The sequence below is a fragment of the Pteropus alecto genome, unplaced genomic scaffold (genome assembly GCF_000325575.1).
Source record: "Pteropus alecto unplaced genomic scaffold, ASM32557v1 scaffold239, whole genome shotgun sequence".
In the NCBI taxonomy this organism is placed as follows: Eukaryota; Metazoa; Chordata; class Mammalia; order Chiroptera; family Pteropodidae; genus Pteropus; species Pteropus alecto.
Window position 1 is genome coordinate 14,150,580 of NW_006494613.1, and position 21,741 is coordinate 14,172,320.

At 33.4% G+C, this 21,741-nt stretch overlaps 1 protein-coding gene across 4 annotated transcripts in view; it reads left to right on the plus strand.

The window, feature by feature from the left end:
- Positions 1-21,741, plus strand: part of ZNF654 (zinc finger protein 654) — a 74,026-nt gene that overhangs the window by 41,452 nt on the left and 10,833 nt on the right. For 2 of the 4 annotated variants that reach the window (XM_006926247.3, XM_015600174.2), the window contains exons 4-6: positions 12,604-12,739; positions 15,411-15,613; positions 16,179-16,318. In XM_006926247.3, the coding sequence (XP_006926309.1) occupies positions 12,604-12,739; positions 15,411-15,613; positions 16,179-16,318 (479 nt within the window). The remainder of the gene's footprint in view (positions 1-12,603; positions 12,740-15,410; positions 15,614-16,178; positions 16,319-21,741) is intronic. The other 2 variants (XM_025042493.1, XM_025042492.1) reach the window with 2 other exon arrangements.

Below are 21,741 nucleotides of genomic sequence, written 5' to 3' on the forward strand. Positions count from 1 at the left end.
AAAGGCAGGGGTCCCCAACCTCTCGGCTATGGACCAGTACCAGTCCGTGGCCTGTTAGGAACCAGGCCGCACAGCAGGAAGTGAGTGACAGGCAAGTGAGCGAAGCTTCATCTGTATTTGCAGCCACTCCCCAGCTCCAGCATCACTGCCTCAGCTCCACCTCAGATCATCAGGCATTAGATTCTCAGAGGAGCACTAGTCCCTGGTGCCAAAAAGGTTGGGAACCACTGGTAAGGTATATCTAAAACTTCTTCACATTCAGAATCTGACTCTAGATTTGCCTTTCCACTTAGTTAGCAATGTCTTTTTTTCTATATCATTTGGTTTTCAATAACATCAAAAGTGTTGGTGAAAAACTAAAAGCTATTGGTACTTGGCTTTTAAAAGCTGAAGCTGGCTTTATGGTTCTGTTTAACTAGCCTACTTTGACTCCCACTTCAGGGGTATTGTTAAATTAGTTTAATTTCCCTATACCCAACTCATACCATTTGGTTCCCAAGAGTTAAAGTGCTCTGCTAGTCTTGGATTTTATTCTGTCACCAGTATACCCTTTTGCAAGTTTTCATGCTGTCTCTTTGAATATCTATGCAAGCAGAATGACAACTACGTCATAACCTCATTACCAGGCTGACGTGGACTCTAAGATATCATTGGATATACAACTGGATATTAGATATCATTGGATTTATACAGCACTGATTATACAGCTTATTATGATTTCAGAGCTGTATAAATATGAAAAAAAAAGGTGCACGTTAAATCAGTGAAATTAGGTACATTATATTGAACATTTTACTTTATCCATTCTTACATTCAGCAAAAAAGGTAAAAATACTTATTCTCATGGAGCTTACATTTTAATTATAGCCTATACTGAAGTATTTAAATCTTACTGATTTTTCGGTTTTTGCTTTGACACTTGTGTTCTTGGCAATCGGATATTCTTTAACTTTTACTCAGCAAATATTTATTGAGTCCCTACTATGTGCTAGATGCCAAGCTCTGAGACAAATACTAGTAAGCAAAAACAGTAAAACCCACTTATTGTGGAATTTAATTCTAGTGTAGAAACAGAAAGACATAAACCAAACTTTTGTAAAGTAAAAATGTTTTAGAAAGTGACAAATAATTTAGAGAAAAATGAAGCAGGCCAGGGAGAAAGGGAATGCTGGCGTAGTGGTATTGGGGGAAGAAATTTCAGTTTTAAATGAGTGGTCAGGGAATGCCTCATGGAAATGTCAGCTGAGCACTGACAATGGGAACCCTCTGAACTGTCTGTAGGTGAGAGATGATATTTGATTTCTGTTTTAAGTTTGTGAAATAACATTTTGAAGGGATATCTTTTATTATTTTCCTTGTGAGCAAGATTTCAATTTAGTTATCAAAATAATCATTTTCTCAAGGAAGAGTTCATAGTTTTACACCTTTTTCTATCTCCTCCTCAAATTCTAAAGCCCACTCCTTCCCTTTTTTATTGTGTTTTTAAAAATTATATCTGCCATTTTTGTTGCTGTGGCTTCTTCCTACTCTCAATTTTTGTTGAGCCTATAACTCCTGCCTCCTAGGAGAGAGTTCACCTTTTGTTACCATTTTCACTTTACTTGGAGAATCGTCCTCCATTTTCTGAACTGAGCTGTTGCTGCAGGTACTTCCCAGGTCTATGCCCTTAGAGACCCAGGAGTGGCCAACATGAAGTCCATCATGTACATCCCTCTAAAACTTTGCATTACTAAAAGCTTTGTGGATTTTCCAGGCTTTCAACTGACTTTTGATAAACCAATAGCAATCTCAATGTCACCATTTAGAATTCAAATAAAATTTATATACTAGTGCAAACTAACTCCCCAAGTGGTTCCTTTCTGTCCTCTTTTCATATAGTTTCATACCAGCTTAAGATCATGTTCTTTCTCCTCTACCATATATCTGGGGGATCTTGTTAAAATGCAGCTTATGGACTGAGAGTCTGCATTTCTAACCAGCTCTGAGATGATGTTTATGGAGCTGGTTTCTGGACCACACTGAGTCATCAAGGGACTAACATTCTTTGCTGGATTTAAGTTAATTATTCCTTCTGTGTCCACTCCCCACCCCCAACCACATATTCTAACAATTGAGTATCCTAGTTTGCCACTCACTCTCTATCATCTTAGCTAATTTCTGTGTCAGTTTCTTCATTTGTAAATGGAAACAATATTGTACTTGCTGCATAGAGTCATCAGCTTGGCAACATTCTTAGCAAAATGATCTGTCTTAAGGTTTAAGGCAAGCCTGATTAACCTGTCTGGCGAAGGATGTGGGCTCTGTAGTCATACTACCTGGATTTCTAATTTCACAATAAGACCAAAACCCAGCCTTCGATTAAGCTTATTATGTTCTTCCATGAATTTCTGATATTCTAAAACGTGAGCTATTTAAGTCGAAATTTTTAAGTCTTCTTATCCACTGACTATAATTTTTCTTCTGCCTTAATCCAAGAAGAAACTTCATTCTTAGAGCCAGATGTTCCATTTACTGGCTTCTAAAAGCTTGCTTAGCCCTTGGCTTCCAATAATTTTCCTTTACCTCAACACAAGACAGTGACACATTTCTTATATGATGTATCTACTTCATTATTAACTGTTCATTGTTAAGTTCCCATAGGCTTATGATTGAATTTATACATTGGGTTTCCAAACCCCGTTAACTTAATTAAATCTTGTAGATTCCCAGTGAAATGACAAAAATAATATAAAATAAAGAAAATACTCCTTATGAATTCTAGAAACTAGGACAAGGACCTATATTAAGAACTTGGGGAACAAAACCAGAGTGTGGGATGGGCCAAATAGTACTTGATTAACCAGATGTGTTATTAAATAGAGGAATGAGTGACAGAGAGAGAGAGAGAGAGAGAGAGAGAGAGAGAGAAGTGAGACCTTCCAGTACTATCCAGTAATGCCCCTACCCATACCAGTTTTATAACAGAGGCTGTGGAGGAAACAGCAGATGGTGGGGCATTTGGTTGTGACCAATCTCATTCTTCTTGGTGCTTCTTGAAAGTGCACCAGGTGTGTACCAGAGCCCACAGAACTGGAATCCTGACTGTTATACCTGCATTTTAAAACATGGAATATATGGCTCTGCCTGAGAGCATTCCTTCCATTGAGAGAAGGTAGGTATGACCTAAACCAAAAGTAGCCTGTCCCAATACCCAAAGTTATGAAAGTCTTATAATGGTGTGATTGTCTCCCATTGTAGTTTCCTCTTTACTGCCTCTTGGACCATTGATTTAACAAATTAACTTATAAACTTCTCCCTTCTTTCATAGTTTGGGCTTGAAGGGTTTGACAAAGACTTATTTACCTATTAGTAAATATCTCTGTTCTAGATAGTCTAGATGAGGATGAATAAAGAGAATGACAGCAGTTACTATCAATTACGTGGTAAGATAAGACAGTTAAAAAGTATCAGTTATGTTTTTGCTGTGGTTGAGTTCAGGGTATCTTCCATGCAACTGGAAGTGACATTGGAAAGAAGGGACAACCCCAAAGAATGTCTGGGTAAAATATTGTATAGAGATGAAACTACTAAATTCAAAGTGTAGTAAAGGCAATCAGTAGCTCTAGAAAAAAGCAAATCAATGAAGGAAATGATCTGTAAAAATTAATTTTCAATTCATAGTTACATGTAGCCTATCTTATTGTAGTCTCCAATTTTCAGGATAAAGGAAAGTTCCTACAAATGCAGGATGCATGTAGAACAAACAAGATTTCCACAAAGGAAAAAAATATAATCAGGCTTGCAATGAACTTTTCCATTATAACAAATGCCAGAATCAATAGATAATGTCTAAGGAGTTTTTCTAGAGAAAAATATTGTTTAATAATATAGCTGCCAAGCCCTATAGTTTGTAAGAGAGAGCAACAGAAATAAATCGTCCAAATACTTGGAAAACAAACCAACTACATCCCTCTTATCAGGAAAATAAATAAATGAATGAATGAATGAATAAATGGATGGATAGATAGATGGATGAATAAATAAATAAATAAATGAATAAATAAATAGATGATCAAAACAAAGAACTTACAAATAGAGTTGTTACAGAATAAAAGAAATAGGGCAGACTTGAGGAAACAAGTTAAAATTAGTAGACTATTGTCAATTTGCCTATTGTGAAAAATCTATTAATGTCAGAAGTGATTTTGGAAAAAGAAAATACAGGTTTTAAATAAGAGCACACACAATAATCTGGAACTAAAATCTTATATTAATGCACTGATTGGATTGGGGGTAAGGAAGATAGAGGAGAATATAGAGGAGATAGAGGAGTATATTCTTGGGTATCTAAGCTGAAGTAACCACACAGTATAGGGCCATTCACTATGTGGCAATGGTTATAGGGGAAAGAGCAGGGTATAGAAAGAAGGTAAGTAAGTTCCATTCTAGACACAGTTTTAAATATCTTTGGAACATCCAAGTACTAGTGTCTAATGATAGTTAGATTCATGGGTCTATATTTGTACCTTCCTAGTTTGTTTGTTTGTTTAACCAAGAACATGTATTACTTTCATAAATCAAGAGAAAAATAAATATTATAAAGGGTGTTTTTTGTTTTTGTTTGTTTGTTTGTTTGTTTTTAGAAAAATAAGAGACCTTAGGGTAGTCCACAAAATGCCAACCAGTAATCTAAAAGCCTTACTGCTAGAGTTCTGCAGATGTTTTAATGAGCCTGCCCTGACCTCAGAGACAATTCTATCCCCATCCCTTGGGGTCAGTGTATAAGTCACAGAGATCTGTTCTGTTCAGACTAGAAGTAGTCCTTAAACATTCTTTCCTGGGACTCTACCTAATTTTTTATTCTGCTTGTCCTTCTTTGGGTTAGTGAGGGAAGGAGGGAGAGGACATAACCTCCCAAGCAGGAGGAAGCTCAGGCTGTCTTACTGCAATAGCATCATAAGAAGAGGGCAGAAAATAATCAAAAGTAAAAGAACCAGCCATTAAGAGAGGAGGTTAAATAAATTGTTGTGTCCACCCTGTTTCACTGGAGTAAATGTTGATCTCCCCTAAGAAGTTAGAGTATATTTATTGGCATCATAAACCAGCATACTTCATAGATTTTATTATTTTTAGCTTATATGAAAAAAATTCATAACTATTGACTTCCCACTAAAATCTTAGACTTCTTGGAATAAGTTGTCCAAAAAACTTAATTTGGCAAAGTCCTAATCTTGGTATTGAAAACCACCTTTGTAGCCCTGGTTTACAGGCTTTTTAAAGCTTAATAGCAAGATATTTTGTGAGTAGCATTTTCAAAATTGTGTTCCCTTGTTTTCTGCTCTAATAGAAGTTCTTTCCTCTCTCTGCTCAACACCATTTTGACATTTCTTCCTTAAATTTTTCCACTATTATCAATACATTAATCCCTCTATATTCTATCTGTGGTTTGATAGTTTCTCTAACAATGCAGAGACTGACTTTCATTCCTGGGTTTACAATACTTTGTAGTCTTAATCCCTTCGTACTGATATATTTGCCTACACAAATGAAGGATAAATCACTCCACAGACATTTCTGATGTCTAGCCATTTCTTTTTAAAAAAACTCTTTTAGAGATGTATCATCCAGCTGAACTCTAAAACACAAGAAACAATGAGATATATTGTCCGAAACATTTACCTTATGTCCATTGGTTACCACTGTGTACAGTGAGATGGGGGAGAAATCAATAAATGTATTCATAGGGTGAAACCATCAAATATCTACTTGCGTATTCTACTTTTACAGTGTAGGAAAAAGAAATTGAGTATGCTAAATCGTAAGAAAAGTATAAGGGAAAATATTTCACTCTATGAAAGAAACACAACTGTGCCACATATTTAGCACTGGGAGTGGAAAGGATTAATGTTAAAATTAAAGTTTCAGATTCTGAAATCATTTTGTAAAGATTGTATTCCTCAGATAAATCTTGTGCTGAAATGGGTAAAGCTTTGATAATTTCCCACTGGCATTTATCTTTTTGAAATTATTGCTCCTGATTAATAATTCTTGTATATCATAACCTCAGAAATATTTTCACTTTCTCTGTGTATTTTTTTTTTAATAATCTGTTTGAGAAGGAAACACCTTACTTCAGTTCAACTGTTGAGATTCTATTATCACTTTGAAGAGACACGAGAGTCAGAGTTATTTCTAGCTTAAAATATATAATAAATAAATTTGAGACATTTAAGCTCAAGGGACCAAGAGCAAGTCTCCAAAAAATAGGGATGTCAGCATCAATAAGTTCCATATTTCGGAAACGTCAGTATGCCCTAATACATGGAACAGCAGTCATCTAAAAGAGGGTACTAAACATTCTACATTAATAGTTATTCACACCATAGTATCCAACCATAAACAAAGATCTTATATTCTGAGCATCTTGCATTCTTGTGTTGTCAGGAGCAGGCATATAAGTGCTTTCAAAATTAGTGATAGGATTAACACTTTGAAACTGCTCTGAAAGCACATCAGGATCAGTGAGGCATTCATTGTTCACTGAAAGCTGATTCTTTAGTGCCCTAATACATAATAACTAGAAGTATCAGCATGTTAGTGCTTAAAGTAGTTTATATTTTCCAAGGTAAAATATTAGATAATAGAAAATTTAGCTGTAAAGAACTGTAGAGTGCATTAAGTCCAATCTGTTTAATAAATGATGAAACGAAAGGCCAGAGAGATTTTGTCCATTTATCCATTCAGCAATATTTATTGGAGATTCAATAACTTGCCCAATTTGTGGCATAGCCAGTACTGCGATCTGTTCTCTTGAGTGACTCTAGTGCTTTTTTTTTTTGCTGAATCAGATTTCATATTTATTCCTTTGTGTGGGAATCTGTGTTCAAATAAATCTTGCATACACCTTAACTCTGCTTCAGGGTCTGTCTTACAGGTTAGAACTGTAACAAGAGCACTTCTCTGTTGGCCAGTATTCCATTACTTATTTAAAAATGTTAATGGAGGAGTATTTCCTCACCTTTCATGCTTTCATTAGCATAGCAACCACAAGTTAATTTTGAAATTTGATTATGCTCTCAGTTGATGGTTTTACTGTATTTGTGATTGGCTTACCCTTCAGATAAAACTCTGATTACTAATTTAAGTAACATTTACATTTACTACTTAATGAGTATTAAACAGAGACCAATTGCTTAATTTAAATATTCATTTTTTTAAAAAGTCCCAAAAGCAGTGTCTTAAAGTACATGATTCTAGTAAATCAGATATGTGTAATTTATAGGTATTCATGAATTTTTATAATTTTGAGACTGGGAGCCACCTTACAAATTATTTAATCCAATAATACCTTATTTTGCATATCAGAAAATTAAGCTCCAATGGAGTTGAGGTTTTTAGAAGCAGAATAAGGGCCTAAGTCTTACTCTCAACCAGCATTCTTTCCAGTATACCCTAATCTATTATAAGAAATGATGTAATAACCATGTGTTTGCAATAATGTATATATCGAAAGAATAGGTTTAAAGGAATGTTTTATTTGTACTGTTTTAAATGCTTCATGGTCTAACATTTTAAAACCTTCTAAAGACTGCCTTATTGGGGAGAGGGAAGAAGAAACTTTAATGTGGTTATCTGAGTGACAGCAGATGAAAGTCCTAGACTAGAGTGTAAGCCTATATAAGTGGCTAGGAAGAAGCAGATGGGGAGATGTTAAAGAAAACTGATATGACATTAGGATTAACAGAAGAAAATAAGTTTTATATTTGATTCCAGACACAAATGTAAAAACAAGTAATATCTAAACCAGGAGTTCCAGACTTTTGATATCACTCCCATCCAGGTATTTTTTAAAAAAGTTTAAGTGCATATCCCGATTATATGTATATTAGTTATTTATATATGTGTACTAATACTATATACATTATGAAACATAAAAATACATTTAAGGATAAATATAAATAGTGTTTTAAAATTATAAAAGCTTTAATGACACCAGTGTGAGTGAATATGCTTTTTTAAAAAATTTTAACACTTGGTCATATAGTATTTCAAAGTCTTATTTTAAGTTCAATTTACTTTGGTACTAGGTTTTAAAAGTTATTATAGGTGAAACTTTGATAACTTTGGTAGATCCACATAGACAAAAAATTTCTTCTAAATTATGATTATTGGTTTTAAATGCCTTTCACCAAATATACAGAGTTTTGTTGAAATCTGAGTACTGAATTTCTGTTGTTCCGGAGGTCAATCAATGTTTTCTTGAATACTAACCATTTTCAACAAATGAACTGAAAACTCATTAAAATTCTCCAGTTGAAAGATTTTTCAACAGAAAATTCTAGTTTAAGATTTTGAATGGCACAGATACAAGCATTGCAGGTGACATTGATTTTTGGCAACAACAATCATGTAATAATGCAGACATTTCCAAACATTCATTTTAAATGACTTTCTTCATAAGAACTTTTCTTTTGAAAAAACAGTAACTTTTTCATTGTTATATTGTCCTCTTTATGTGGACAAACTCAGTGTTTAATTTTTCAAAAACATCAGGTAAATACTCTTTAGAAACCACAGAAAAGAATAGCAAATTTGTGATAATTGTCTTTCTGTAAAAGAAAACTGCATAGCATCTTTAAATTTTACAACTTTTTCAAGAGCTGTGCCATAAGATAACCAATAAAAAAATTATTTATTATATAATAACAAACTTATTATATAATAAAAGATATGATCTTTTTCATTTCAAAGTATTATAAATATTTTACTGTATTTTAAATGCTTTTTAAAAAATAAAATTAACCACATGGAAGACCTTTTATATTTCTGCTTTGAATGGCTACAATAGCTTGCTTGTAAATGAATATGGCTGTGGATTTTACTCTGAAATCTGCATTTCGTTATAAAAATAAGTATACTGCATAGTTTGTCTACTTACACGTATTTCAGTAAAACCGTATTTTGATTTAAAAAGTTATTTATTATTTAGAATATATCTTTTTTGGCACACCTTTCCTTTCCTGACTCTGTTTAAAGAAGAATTTAACTGCGTAGGAAGATGTTAACACTAAATAATGCAAGGCCTTTCTCATATGAATACCAGAAGAGTGGACTGGTAGAGACTTTCAATACTGCAAGAGAAGGAATTAAGTTTATTATGTATTGAGGTAGCTAGTGAAGCCTTCTCAGGGAAAAATGGGACTGCGAAAAGATAGGAAAGGACTTAAATAGGTTTACAGGAAGGTTTAGATAGGTTTATAGGAAGTTGTAGGAGCAAGAGTGTGATATGAGAAAAAGCATATGTAAGAAAGTACAAGATGAGTGTGAGAAACATGGAAGAGACCAGACTGGAGAAAATAATTCATGAAGTTTAATAGATAACTGAGTAGGTAGGTAAGTCCAGAGTTCTTTAAATATGAAGTTGGAGCACTATGACTTTCATCCTATGATAAGGTGCCGAAGGGTCAGATCAAGTATGTAGAATAGCTAGAACACTGATCTACAGCTTCACAGACATCTTCTAGTGGCCAATTAGAGTTCAGCAAAGTGGCAATGAGTTCAGGGAAGAAAAATCTTCCAGAACAAAACATTAAGCCCACGCCACATGGATTCTAAAAGAAAAAGGAAGGAGTTGTGTTTTCTCTCTACCTTTGGCAGTGAACAGGTTGAATGGACATTTCTGAGGGAATTATATTTAGCACTGTGCAGTGGGTATCAGTGACAGCAGACAGATGACTTATTAATAAAGGATTAAGTTAATATATAGGTCCCAATCTTTGATTAAGTAAACATTTTTAAAAAAACACAATATGTGTATAATCTAGGAAAGATAAGTTGTGAATTCTGCAGTGATTTCTGTGCTTCCTTTTTCACTTTGAAGGCTTTTACACTAAATATCAAAAAAAGCTACCATACTACTACCATACTACAAAAAAGCTACCATACTACTTAAGCTACCATACTACTTAAGCCAAAAAATACAAACTTATTTGTTCCTCTTTCATCCTGTGTCTTTTTAAAGAAGCTAAAATGAAATGTTACTTCATCTTTATTTCCTATCTAGAGCTATTTTCCATAGAATTTGTCACCAAAATATGGTATACTTGACTCAAGAAGTAGACACATAAAATACAAACTCATATTTATAATTTTTATCTTAGAAAAAATGAACTTAAGATACTCTACTAATTTTTAATGGAAGGATAGATGGGAATGCAAGTATATAATTTATAGTATAAACATTTATGAAAGTACATACTAACTGTAGGAGTTGCAGTCAAAAAGTATGCCAAAATTGGCTGTGGTGTAGGGGTTGTTAGATTTACAAATCATCAAGGCTTTCTCTTAGAAATTTTGATTCACTAGGTTTGAACTGGGGCCTGGGAATCTGTTATTTAATAAGACCTTGAAATGTTTCTTATTTTCAGCCAAGTTTAGAAAATTTGCAATAGACTTGTTTCACCATATCTTGACTTAGGCCTAAGTTCAGTTTTATGTCCTGCAGTGCTAATGTCTGCATGTTTGATGCCTCACTTACTCTCAGACAGCTAGAAAGATGGGTTGTCCAGGGGCTCAGCAGCAGAGCTAAATTTCACCAGGTGATTCAGGGGATAGCACCCAGCTCACCTTATTTATTTCTTGTGCTCTGACTGGACTAAAAGCCAGCTTGAATTTTAGGGGCACCAATATATGTGTCTAGTGTAATTTAGGAATTTATTTACCTTGAGGTTTGATATTGTTGATTGTTTTTACCATTAAGCTGTTGACATAGATCATTACTATGTCCCATGTGTTAAAAAAGGCACAGCTGATCAATAATTTTATGTCTTTTTTTATAAATGCTATAACATGCTTACACATGGAAATGTAGAAGTTAATTTTATACTGAGACAATTGAGTGTCCTAAAATATTTATTCAAAATGTTAAAAAAAAATAATAAAAAAAAAACAGCTAGCATTTATTAAGTGCTTACTATGTGCCAGGCACTGTACCAGGGACTTTTCAATATTGTATATTATTTAATCCTCACAACAATCCTATGAAAGTGGTGTTTTTAGTATCCTTTCTGCAGGAGTTAAATGAAGGGGCACAGAGAGGTTAAGTAACTTGCCCATTGTTTAGAGGGTTTGTTTGCCTGCTTGCTTGTTTAAATTTGGGAATGTCCTAAATGAATTTTAGAATATACTTATTTTCATGTTTTGATTTAATGATCCTTTGACTTCTTTGATTGAATCTTAAAATTTGATTTCTTCTACTGCCTTGTTCTCTTATAAAACAAAGAAAACCTCTTGTATATTTTAACAAGGAATGAGAAGTGACATATAGATATCACTTTGGAATGTTCATATGACGAAAAAACATGACACTTTAATAAAAGCAACGTGTTTATTGTGACTTTTGAGTATATAGCCTGGTGATTTATTTATCCGATAAGTAAAATAAGTGAATATACATATATCGTTTTATTCTGAAGCTTTGCTTTTTAACTGTTAATAAGCTTTTACTGTCTGAGGGATTTTTTTTCTTTGAGCACAGAAAGAAATTCTGGCATTTTTTTGTTTTAATTGATGTGCAATTTATTCAAATTTTTAACATTGCCAATTCTAATATCCTTTTTTTCTCAAGGATTTAAGCTCAATTTATGCATTTAAAAATATAAATCTATTCATACCTTCACTAAGCTTTCAGTTAATCATTTAAAATTACCAAATTAAGTACCCTGAAACATTTTAAAATACAACACCGAACAAAATATATAACAACTAAAAAAGCATAATCATTTAAATCTTGTAAATCTAAATCTAATAAATCAAATTTATAAATTCAGCAAACCAGGTTTTCCTAAATATTAAACATTGCTTACATATTTAACTTCTGTTACATAATTCATATTATAATCACAAGTCTAAGATAACAGATTCTCTAGAAACGTTTCATATATATTAAAAAAACAAAATGCATAGACAAATTATCAGTTAATGCCCAACTTATTAATACAGTTTTACCTTAAACCTAATGCAAAGTCTTCATATTATAGGTTGGGTTTGTTCCTTCAGCCTGTCATTTCTTCATCTCAAGACTACAAATCTACTTACACAACAAAATGGAATAGCATTTCTATCTTCCAGCCTTCTACCACAACTAAGATTATACATTTCGGATTGGGGCAGGGCCCCTATGTGTCTACCTGACAACCAGAGTCTGCACTGGACCCCTCTAACTGCCGCTTATTGTCAGGCTCTTGCCTGCCATTGTTAACAGAAACTTCATGAGCCCTCAAGTAAATTTAACTGAGCATTCAATTTAAGCTTTACATTTTTGCAACCTGGTTCTTTTCCTAGAAATGGTGCATCCTTTAAGTTTTTTCCTTAGGTTACACTTCATCCCTATTATAATGGGATTTCCTAAGTCCAATTATGTACAAACTGTGTAACCTTTGGCATTAAAGTCTATTTGTGTACTAATGGGGTTTTGATACCCTATGTAGGTTACTTAGCAGCCTTTTTTCTTTTATAATTTAATAGCTGCCTCATTGGCCATCAGTCATTTTATTGACAATGATGATCAAGTTTAGTTTTTAACCCCTTTAAATTCACAAAGCCAAAATGATTTTTCTCTCCTAGGAATGCCAGAATCACCTCCGCAGATATGGAAATGTGAATCTGGAACTGGTGACTCGAATCATTAGAGATGGTGGCCCATGGGAAGATCCAGTGTTGCAAGCTGTTCTTAAAGCCCAGCCAGCATCTCAGGAGATAGGTACTTCAGGAGATTCAAAATCAAAACCAGCATTTGTGAGAAGTTAACACAATTTCATTTTCTAACTAGAGCAGTAATAGTGATTTTTTTATTTTATTTTATAATACTAAATAAGAGTTATGTATTTTCACAGGAAGTGTGTTTAATTTGTTGTACTAACCTGCCCTAAGAGTGAATTTTGACACCAGACTAGGTACATTTATTTCTAGTTATTTCCCACTTATTCTGATGTGAATTCAGAGTGTTAAGGCATTTACTGTCCAGATGTTACTTACTTACAGAGTTCATTTGTTTTTGCCACTTTATATTTTAAAAATCTATTTAAGTAGGAACACTCTTATAAAAACAAAACACCCTGCTTAAGCCCTTGGGATCTCCCTTATATAGGAAACTGTGAGTGCTAGAACTCATTTAATTTTTGTCACCACTACTGTCTATCCTACACCTAGCCCAGTGCCTGGTACAGAGTAGGTACTCAAGTATAAGTATTAGTTGATTGCATGACCACATGATGACTGCATAAGTGAATGGGTGACTAAGTAAATTTCAATTCCAAATACTCTAGAGCAGTATTTCCCAAACTTCATCCATTAATAGAAGTTAAATTTTCTCTCATTCCCTTATCACCTGCATTCTTCTTTGACATCTCCTCCTCTCCAACCTAGATCCACAGTGGTTCCTGTGAGCCACAGTTTTCTTTTGAGGCAGGAGGCTCTGTCAATTGCTTCTAATTAATTCTTTAAAAAAAATATTTGCCATATTATTCCTGAGCCATAGAATATTTTGGATCACCAAAACTTAGAATGTAAGCTCAGGAGTAGTAAGTAAGCACCAAACTGTGGAAAACATTTTAAAGCATGGAGAGAGCTATGGAGTGCAATTATAAGATGGTCAAAGGGAAAAAAACAAGACCTCCCAGCTTTGGAACCATTCAGACATTGGTCTGGTGAGAAAGACACTTTACACCACAGATTGTGCTGAGCAGGTTAGGATCTTTCCATTTGTCTCAGGTTAAGCGGTGGAGGTGGGTTGTGAGTAGAAAGGAGTGGAGAAGGGGCTGTGATTCTTGGGCTGAAGAGCAAGCAAGATGACTCCAGATACAAGTGTGGACAACTGTGACAAAGACATAAGAGAAGAGGAAGAGATACGTCCAGGAGAAGTAGTGCAAAGTGATGGGTTGAGGTGGGAGGTAGGACAAGAGTAGGAGGAAAGGGCTAATGTATATGTGACAGTGGTATAGTGGTATATACCCAGGGAATACAAAGGGTATATACTGCACTTGATGTGAGGGTCTGAGGAAGGAATTAAAGAACTGAAAAGGGAGGCCATTTAGAACTGAAGAGGAAGAGTTGGATTATTGAGGAAAAGTATGAAGAGTTTAATATAGGAAAGATAAGAGTAATAGACTGAAGGAAACTATGAGGAGAATAGGGAATGAGGCCAGAGAGGACAGGAGCTGGACAAAGACAGCTTCAAAAGGAGTGAAAGCATGGAGAAAGAAAGTTTGGGCTTTTAGACTTCTCTGAGTAGGAGTAGAACATACCTGTTATAGGTTGGTATAAGGGCTGATGGCCTCAATATATGTATATATAGTCCTTCATACTTAGTCCTTTCATACTTAAACTGACCTCACTCTGGGAAAAGCTGCTCTAGAGCATCATTAATATGGATGACTCTCTTCCAGTTGGGATTATTAGGGTAAAGACTAGTCTGAAGTTTATCTTTGTATTAACTATACAACTCAGTGTCTGCTTATCATATATTGTAAACAGAATTGCAAGGCAAATGTTGAAACCTAAATAAAATATCACTCTTAGGCATTTTAGAAGCTAATGATGAAATATATATAACTAATTAAAATACGTTTGAGTTCAGAACGAGATATGGGTTCCAATTCCTGCTCTGCCACTTAATTTTTATCCTTGGGCAAGTCATTTGACCTCTCTAAGACTCGGTTTTATGATCTGTAAAACAAATACTATAATACCTATCATAGGTTGTTGTTAGGTCTAAATAAACTTATATAGATAAAGGTATTTGTATATTTTAAAATTGTGTAAAAGTATTTGTTAGTAATTATCCTTAGTGATACATGAGCACATATGAATAAGCAGTCCTACTTTTGGCTTAATCTTTTGTTGAAAAGTAATAGAACATATTTCTCTTATGATTTAACTTTTTCATTAATTGATATATTTCTGTATAATTTGAATTAATGTGGTTTTAATGACAAATTAGGATTCATCCTTTTAATCTTAATAGTAATGAAAATACTGGGCAGTAAGGAGATGAACTACATAATCTTAGACTAGGAAGAAATTCCAGACCCCATTTTATTTGAAACATATTTTAACATTAGTGAACTGAAAAAATAATATTTCATGGTGTTGTTTTTTTTTAATTTTGTTTTTTACTTAATTTTGTTTTTTACTTTTTAGACTGAGAAGGGATCCACAGATATTTCTTGAGTACTATTGGTGTCACTCTTATTTCATTTTTCCAATCACATAACTGTATATTCTTTTCACAAATAAACTCCTACTAAGAAATTGCTGTTTAAATAACTAGTTAATCTAATTAGGTACCACATGTTAGTGATAAAGTTTCAAACAGCAATCCATTTGAGAAAATCTTTGTTGAGAGTAATGAGTCTGTTTTCTTTTTAATATAGTGAACAAATATTTAAGTTCTGAAAATCCACTGTTCTTTGAACTACGTGCCAGATACCTAATTGCTTGTGAACGCATACCTGAAGCAATGGCTCTTATTAAATCTTGTATAAATCACCCAGAAATCAGTAAAGACTTATACTTCCATCAAGCACTCTTCACATGTCTTTTTATGTCACCTGTAGAAGATCAGCTATTCCGGGAGGTATTGTTTAAGATTTTGTTTGCCTATCTTCATTGTAACCTTACAATAAAAAAAAATGTAGCCCATTCTTATTAAATTCCTTTTACACAGATACCAAAGGTTTCAAGATTATATTACTAAATGTGTTCTCTCTGGCACCATTCTTTAAGCTCCTATTGAATTAGAATCTAATATTAACAAATGATGAAATTAAAACATTCGTTAATAAGCATATTTATGTTGAATTTCTGGTGTAACAGAGGTCAAATAAAAACCGAGAAGCATTATGATTTTGCCTTTTAAATAAAATATTAAAAAATTAAATGTTCATGTTTGTTATTTTGTTTTTTCAAAATGAAAGAATTAATCCTTTCCTAATATAGACTCTTACAAGTTATGGACATTAATGAGATTAATAGTCCTAAACTGTAGATATTATAAACCATGAGAATTGTTGTACAATTCATTACTGTCTTTGTAGAAGAAAACGAGAAATCTAATTTCTTCTCAATGTTTAAACATTTATTGCAACTAGTTTTTTAGATATTTTTAATGATATGAACTGATTTTTCTTTTCTTCTTATAGCATTTATTGAAAACTGATTGTAAGAGTGGAATTGATATCATCTGTAACACAGAAAAAGAAGGCAAGACTATGTTAGCCTTGCAACTCTGTGAATCTTTTCTTATTCCACAGCTCCAGAGTGGGGACATGTACTGTATCTGGTAAGTGTTCTTAATGTAGAAATTGAAATGTTAAGATGGGGAACAGGAGGAGGACTGATTAGCAGAGTTTAAACTTTATATTTTTTAAAAAGTTATGTGAAAATGTTAAGCAAGAAACAATAGTAGGTTGTAAAAACTAAAAATTAAAAAAAAAAAAAGATCATGTACCAGTAAACTGATAGTGTGTTTAAGGTATGTATCCTAATGAACCAATTATATTTTAGAGTGTTAGTTTTAAGACATAAGCTTTTTAGAGCAGTTTTAGATTTACAGCAAAATTAAGAGGGAGGTACAGACATTTTCTACATACCCCCTGCCACTACACATACATAACAATATCACTCACCAGAAGTTTTTACCAAGGATGAACCTACACTGACACATCATAATCACATAAAGTCTACAGTTTATCTTAGGGTTCACTTTTGGTGTTATATAGTCTGTGGGTTTGGACAAATATATAATGACATTTATCTGTCATTATAAGGAACATGATTGCTGGAATGTATGGTAAGAATATGTTTTGTTTTGTAAGAAACTGCCAAAATGTCATCCAAAGTGGTTGTACCATTTTTTATTACGACCAACAACATTATGAGAGTTCTTGTTGCTCATCTTCACCAGCATTTGTTGTTGTCAGGGTTCCAGATTTTGGACATACTAATAGGTGTGTAGTGGTATTTCATTTTTTTTTTTTTTTTATTATTTGCATTTCCCTAATGACATATGATGTGGAGTATCTTTTCATATGCTATTTGCTATCTGTATATCTTCTTTGGTAAGGTGTCTGTTAAGGTTTTTGGCCCATTTTTTTTTAAATCGAGTTGCTTATTATTGAGTTTTAAGAGTTCTTTGTATATTGTAGGTAACAGTCCTTTATCAGATGTATCTTTTATAAATATTTTATCCCAGTCTGTGGCTTGTCTTTTAATTCTCTTGATATTGTCTTTCACAGAGCAGAGGTTTTTAATTTTAATGAAGTCCAGCTTATCAATTATTTCTTTCATGGATCATATCTTTGGTGTTATGTCTGAAAGGGTATCACAATACCCAAGGTCATCTACGTATTCAGTTTATGATTTTGTATTTTATATTTAGGTCTGTGAGTTAATTTTTTGTGAAGGGTAAAATGTCTGCATCTATATTCATTTTTTTTTTTTTTTGCATGTGGATGTCCACTTGTTCCAGCATCATTTTTGAAGAGACTGTCTTTGCTCCATTGTATTACTTTTGCTCCTTTATCAAAGATCAGACCTATTTATGTAGGTCAATTTCTGGCCTCTCTATTCTGTTCCATTGATTTGCGTGTCTATTCTTTAACCAATACAACAGTGTCCTCATCACTTTAGCTTTATAATAAGTCTTGACGTTGAGTAGCATCAGTCCTCCAACTTTGTTCTTCTTCAGTATTGTATTGACTATTCTAGGTCTTTTGCATCCCCATATAAACTTTAGAATTAGTTTGTAAATATCTATAAAATAACCTGAGATTTTTATTGAGATTGCATTAAATCTCTGTATTTCAAGTTGGGAAGAATAAATATTAAATCTTGAGTTGGGATTTAATTAACCAGTTTTGAAGTTTTCTTCATAAAAATCTTGTGCATATTTTGTTAGATTTTTACCTAAGAATTTTGTTTTTGAGGTGCTAATGTAAATGGTAATGTGTGAACATTATTTTTTCCAAACATTTTAAGAATTACTTCAGAGTTATTAGTAGGATACATGAAGCATCATGTTTACCTAGCAATCATGTAATTTAGAGTGTAGTATGTACCCTTCAAGTGCTATTAGGTGAAACCATGAATAATATTTATAAAAGATTCTAATAATTTCTGCTTCCAGTACATACCCTCCCACACACATACATGCATTCACCCTACCATATCACCTTTTCATTATTTTTAAGGGAAAACTAGGTTTCATTTGCTGAACGTAATCTGAAATGATAATGGGCTATAAACATTTTTTAATCAGTGCTCTTGAATTTTAAATTTTTAAATATTTAAAACAATAGTTTGAAGGAAGATTTAAAGCTAAACTCATTTAATAATTCTTGTTTTACAGATTAAAATCTTCAGACTAAGAGAGTTAAATAGCCAATTAGTAGCAGAGCTGGATCTAGAAACTCATGGACTTAAAACTTGTAGGAGAGTATACTTTTATTAGATTATATAAATTTTATTCAAAAGTTTACCCTATAAGTTGGAATTTCAATTGAGGAGGGAATCAGGAGGCATTATTATTTCTTGATACGTAGTCATTTCCAAACAGAATATAGTCATAACTATTATAGTATGTCTTTTCCTCTGGGGTTAGGAATGTTCTCTGTCCTTGTCTGTTTTAAACTATTTAAACAGGTATTTTAGTCTTTTCATTTTAATATACTCAAGTAAACTGGAATCAAGTATAAACTACAAACAGGAAAACATATTTTCTTCTTTTCATAGCTAACCAATTTCTACTCTTTAAGGAAGGACCTTAAAAATAGAACAATGCCTATCTTTCCTGCTCCTGGCCACAGTCACCCTCTATAAATAGAAATTGGGTGTGCAACTCTCAGTTGCCTAACTGGAAAGGAATCCTTTGCCTGCTTCTTTGTCCTTCCTTCTGAGTAGGCTAAGTTCTGATTGTCTGCCCTCTTATTTCTTCTACTTCTCTATATTTGTGAATGCTGGGATCCTTTTTCTTGCTCCTAAAAATTGATTTTCACTATAATTTCAAGAGCAGGATTCTTTCCAATATATAAGGTCTATGTTGTCTTTTTCATCTGGCCTTCCCTATAAACCAGCTTACCCTTTGTCTCTCTTAAGGACAGTACCTGACCCACAGTCCAGTTTTGCTCTATCTCAAGCCAGTGGAGTAAGCTACTAACCCCATTTCTATCATCATCACTGAATGAATGAATGAATGAATAAAAATATAGAATAGCAGCTGCAAATAGTTGCTGAGTGCTTCCTATAGTCTTTGCTTTATATGTGTATTATCTCATTCATTCCAACGATTTTATGGGGTAGATAATATTATGCTCAAGCCATTCAACTAGTAAATAATAAAACCAAAATTCAAATCCAGGCAGGCTGATTCACAGCCTCTGCTATTAAACATTACTTACTATAAGCGGGTCAAGTATGAAAAAAAAAAAAGAAAAACTATGTTATATGGGTGGCCACAGACCCTATTATAGCCTATTCTCCTGCAACTAAATAACTCGATGAACTTGATGATTTTATTAGTACTTAGCTATCTGGTGTTTGTACATCAAATTGGTGCTTTGTCTTCTAAAGGACCCTCTGTTTGAAAAGAAAATTTAAGCTTCATTAAACATTCCCTTTGGTCTTCACAAAGAAGACTATCAGTGGTTTTTAGGGTGTTTTTTTTTTTTTACCCCCCCTTCAAAACCCAATGTACAAGTAACACCTGAGACTCCTTTTGTAAATTCAATCAAAAGGGAGCTTCATAACCATATCCTGAGATTTGTTTTGCCTGCTAGAAAGCTAAAATCCATATTGGTAGCCCTCTCCTGGCAAATTTATTAAGATCTTGGTATTACATTTTGTTTACAAAGTTTTCTCTTGAGTTAACAGAGATAGAGGGAAGTAAGATCTCTCTTCAGAAGAGAAAAAAAAATAATATTGTACCTTAAGAATGTCTCTCTAAGGAATTTCAAATTTTTTTTTGGAGTAAGTTGGAGAATAAATATATGCATTTCTAATATGTTAAACATTCATTTGTGTAATATTGAATGGAATGTTTTCCCATAATTTCCAACTATCATTTTTTGTCTTTAAATCTGTTGCAGAACTAATCTACATCTTTTTAAACATAGTTGATGTGTTTGCCTTTTTCCATCCATAGCCCTTTGTTCTTAATATACCCCTTACTTAGCATGTCCATCATCATCTTTTATTTCATTCTATGTGTACATTTTACTTTAATATATATCCTCAAGAGGCTTCCTCTAAATGCTTTTAGCATTTAGGAATACATTTTTTTTATACTCTTAACCAATATTTATTGAATAAATCTCATTGCTTGGTACTATTAAGATTATAAAGACAAGAATACAGGAACTGTTGATTTATTTTAGTATATGTGCTGCCAAAGTGAACATGGAAACTAGTGATTTATTAAACATCAGTATGTACCAGATATTTTACTTAGGTGTTACTGCTCTCAATTCTTTTTATGTATAAGAAAACTGGATAAAAGATAAAAGTCACACAGCTGGTAACAAAATGAAGTTGGAATTTATATTAGTCAGTTTGCAAGTGATAGCATCCTATGTCTAACTAGTTTAGGGAAAACGTATAGGCATACCTCAGAGATTACAAGTCTAGTTCTAGCCACCAGAATAAAGCAAACATCATGATACAGAAAGCCATAATCTTTTTATTCATGGAGGGTCTTGCCTTCAATTTGTAAAAACATGCAACATCTGGGAATCACAGTAAAGCAAAGTGCAATAAAACAAGGTATGCCTGTATTTAATGAAAGGATACTGGAGTATGACTGAGTCACAAGAAGTACAGCGATATAATTGATCCTAAAAAGAGAAGTGCTGTCAGGGACACTGAGATTGCTAAGGTTTTTTTAAAAAAAATGTTTCTCTCTTGTGCCACTTGGTTCCGGTGTCTCCTATTGCAGACCAGAAGGAATGCCAACAATCTCCACGCCTTACAGTGTAGAATTGAGAACATTCCAGGGACTCTTACTAGGGTCAGTTTCCTATTCTTAAATTAATATCTTAGGGAGGGTTAGAAGGGTCTCGTAGGAGACATGGCAACTGGGGTTTCAACTTTGTGTATTAGGGCTATTGCCAGAAAAAGGTGCCTCACTGTAAATGGGTAGTGTCATGCCAGTTATTGTATAATGCCCTATTGATAATGTAGATCTTTCTTATTCCTGGTCTCATATGTTTTTTCTACTACTTCCACTATACAGTGTGTCATTGAGGAAATTTTTTAAAGTATTAGTAGTTGGGAAAATAGAACCTATAAAATATAAGCAAAGAAGTATATGAAAGGCATGAAATCAAACGGGATAAGATCTGTTCTGAAGTAGTTATCACTTAATTTGGGGTATTCATGAAGAAGAGGCACTTGATATGGACTTTGAAAGATGAGCTCATCTTAGACATAAATAAATACTTTCCAAGTAGAGCAATCAGCATAAACAAAAGTGAGAATAAATGAAGCAAATAACTGACAGTGAGGAGATCATCCTAGAAGAGTTCCCAGGACCCAAATTATGATGCTTCTGACTCTAAAACTCATGTTTCTGTTGCTATTGACACTATATGGTGTATTGAAGAAGCACTAAATGAAATGATCTAGAAGGCTGGAAACATCAGTTTAGCAACCTTGTAGAAAGTACTATGTAAAATTCGAGGGCCTTACGTGATTGCATTAAGAAAGAATGGT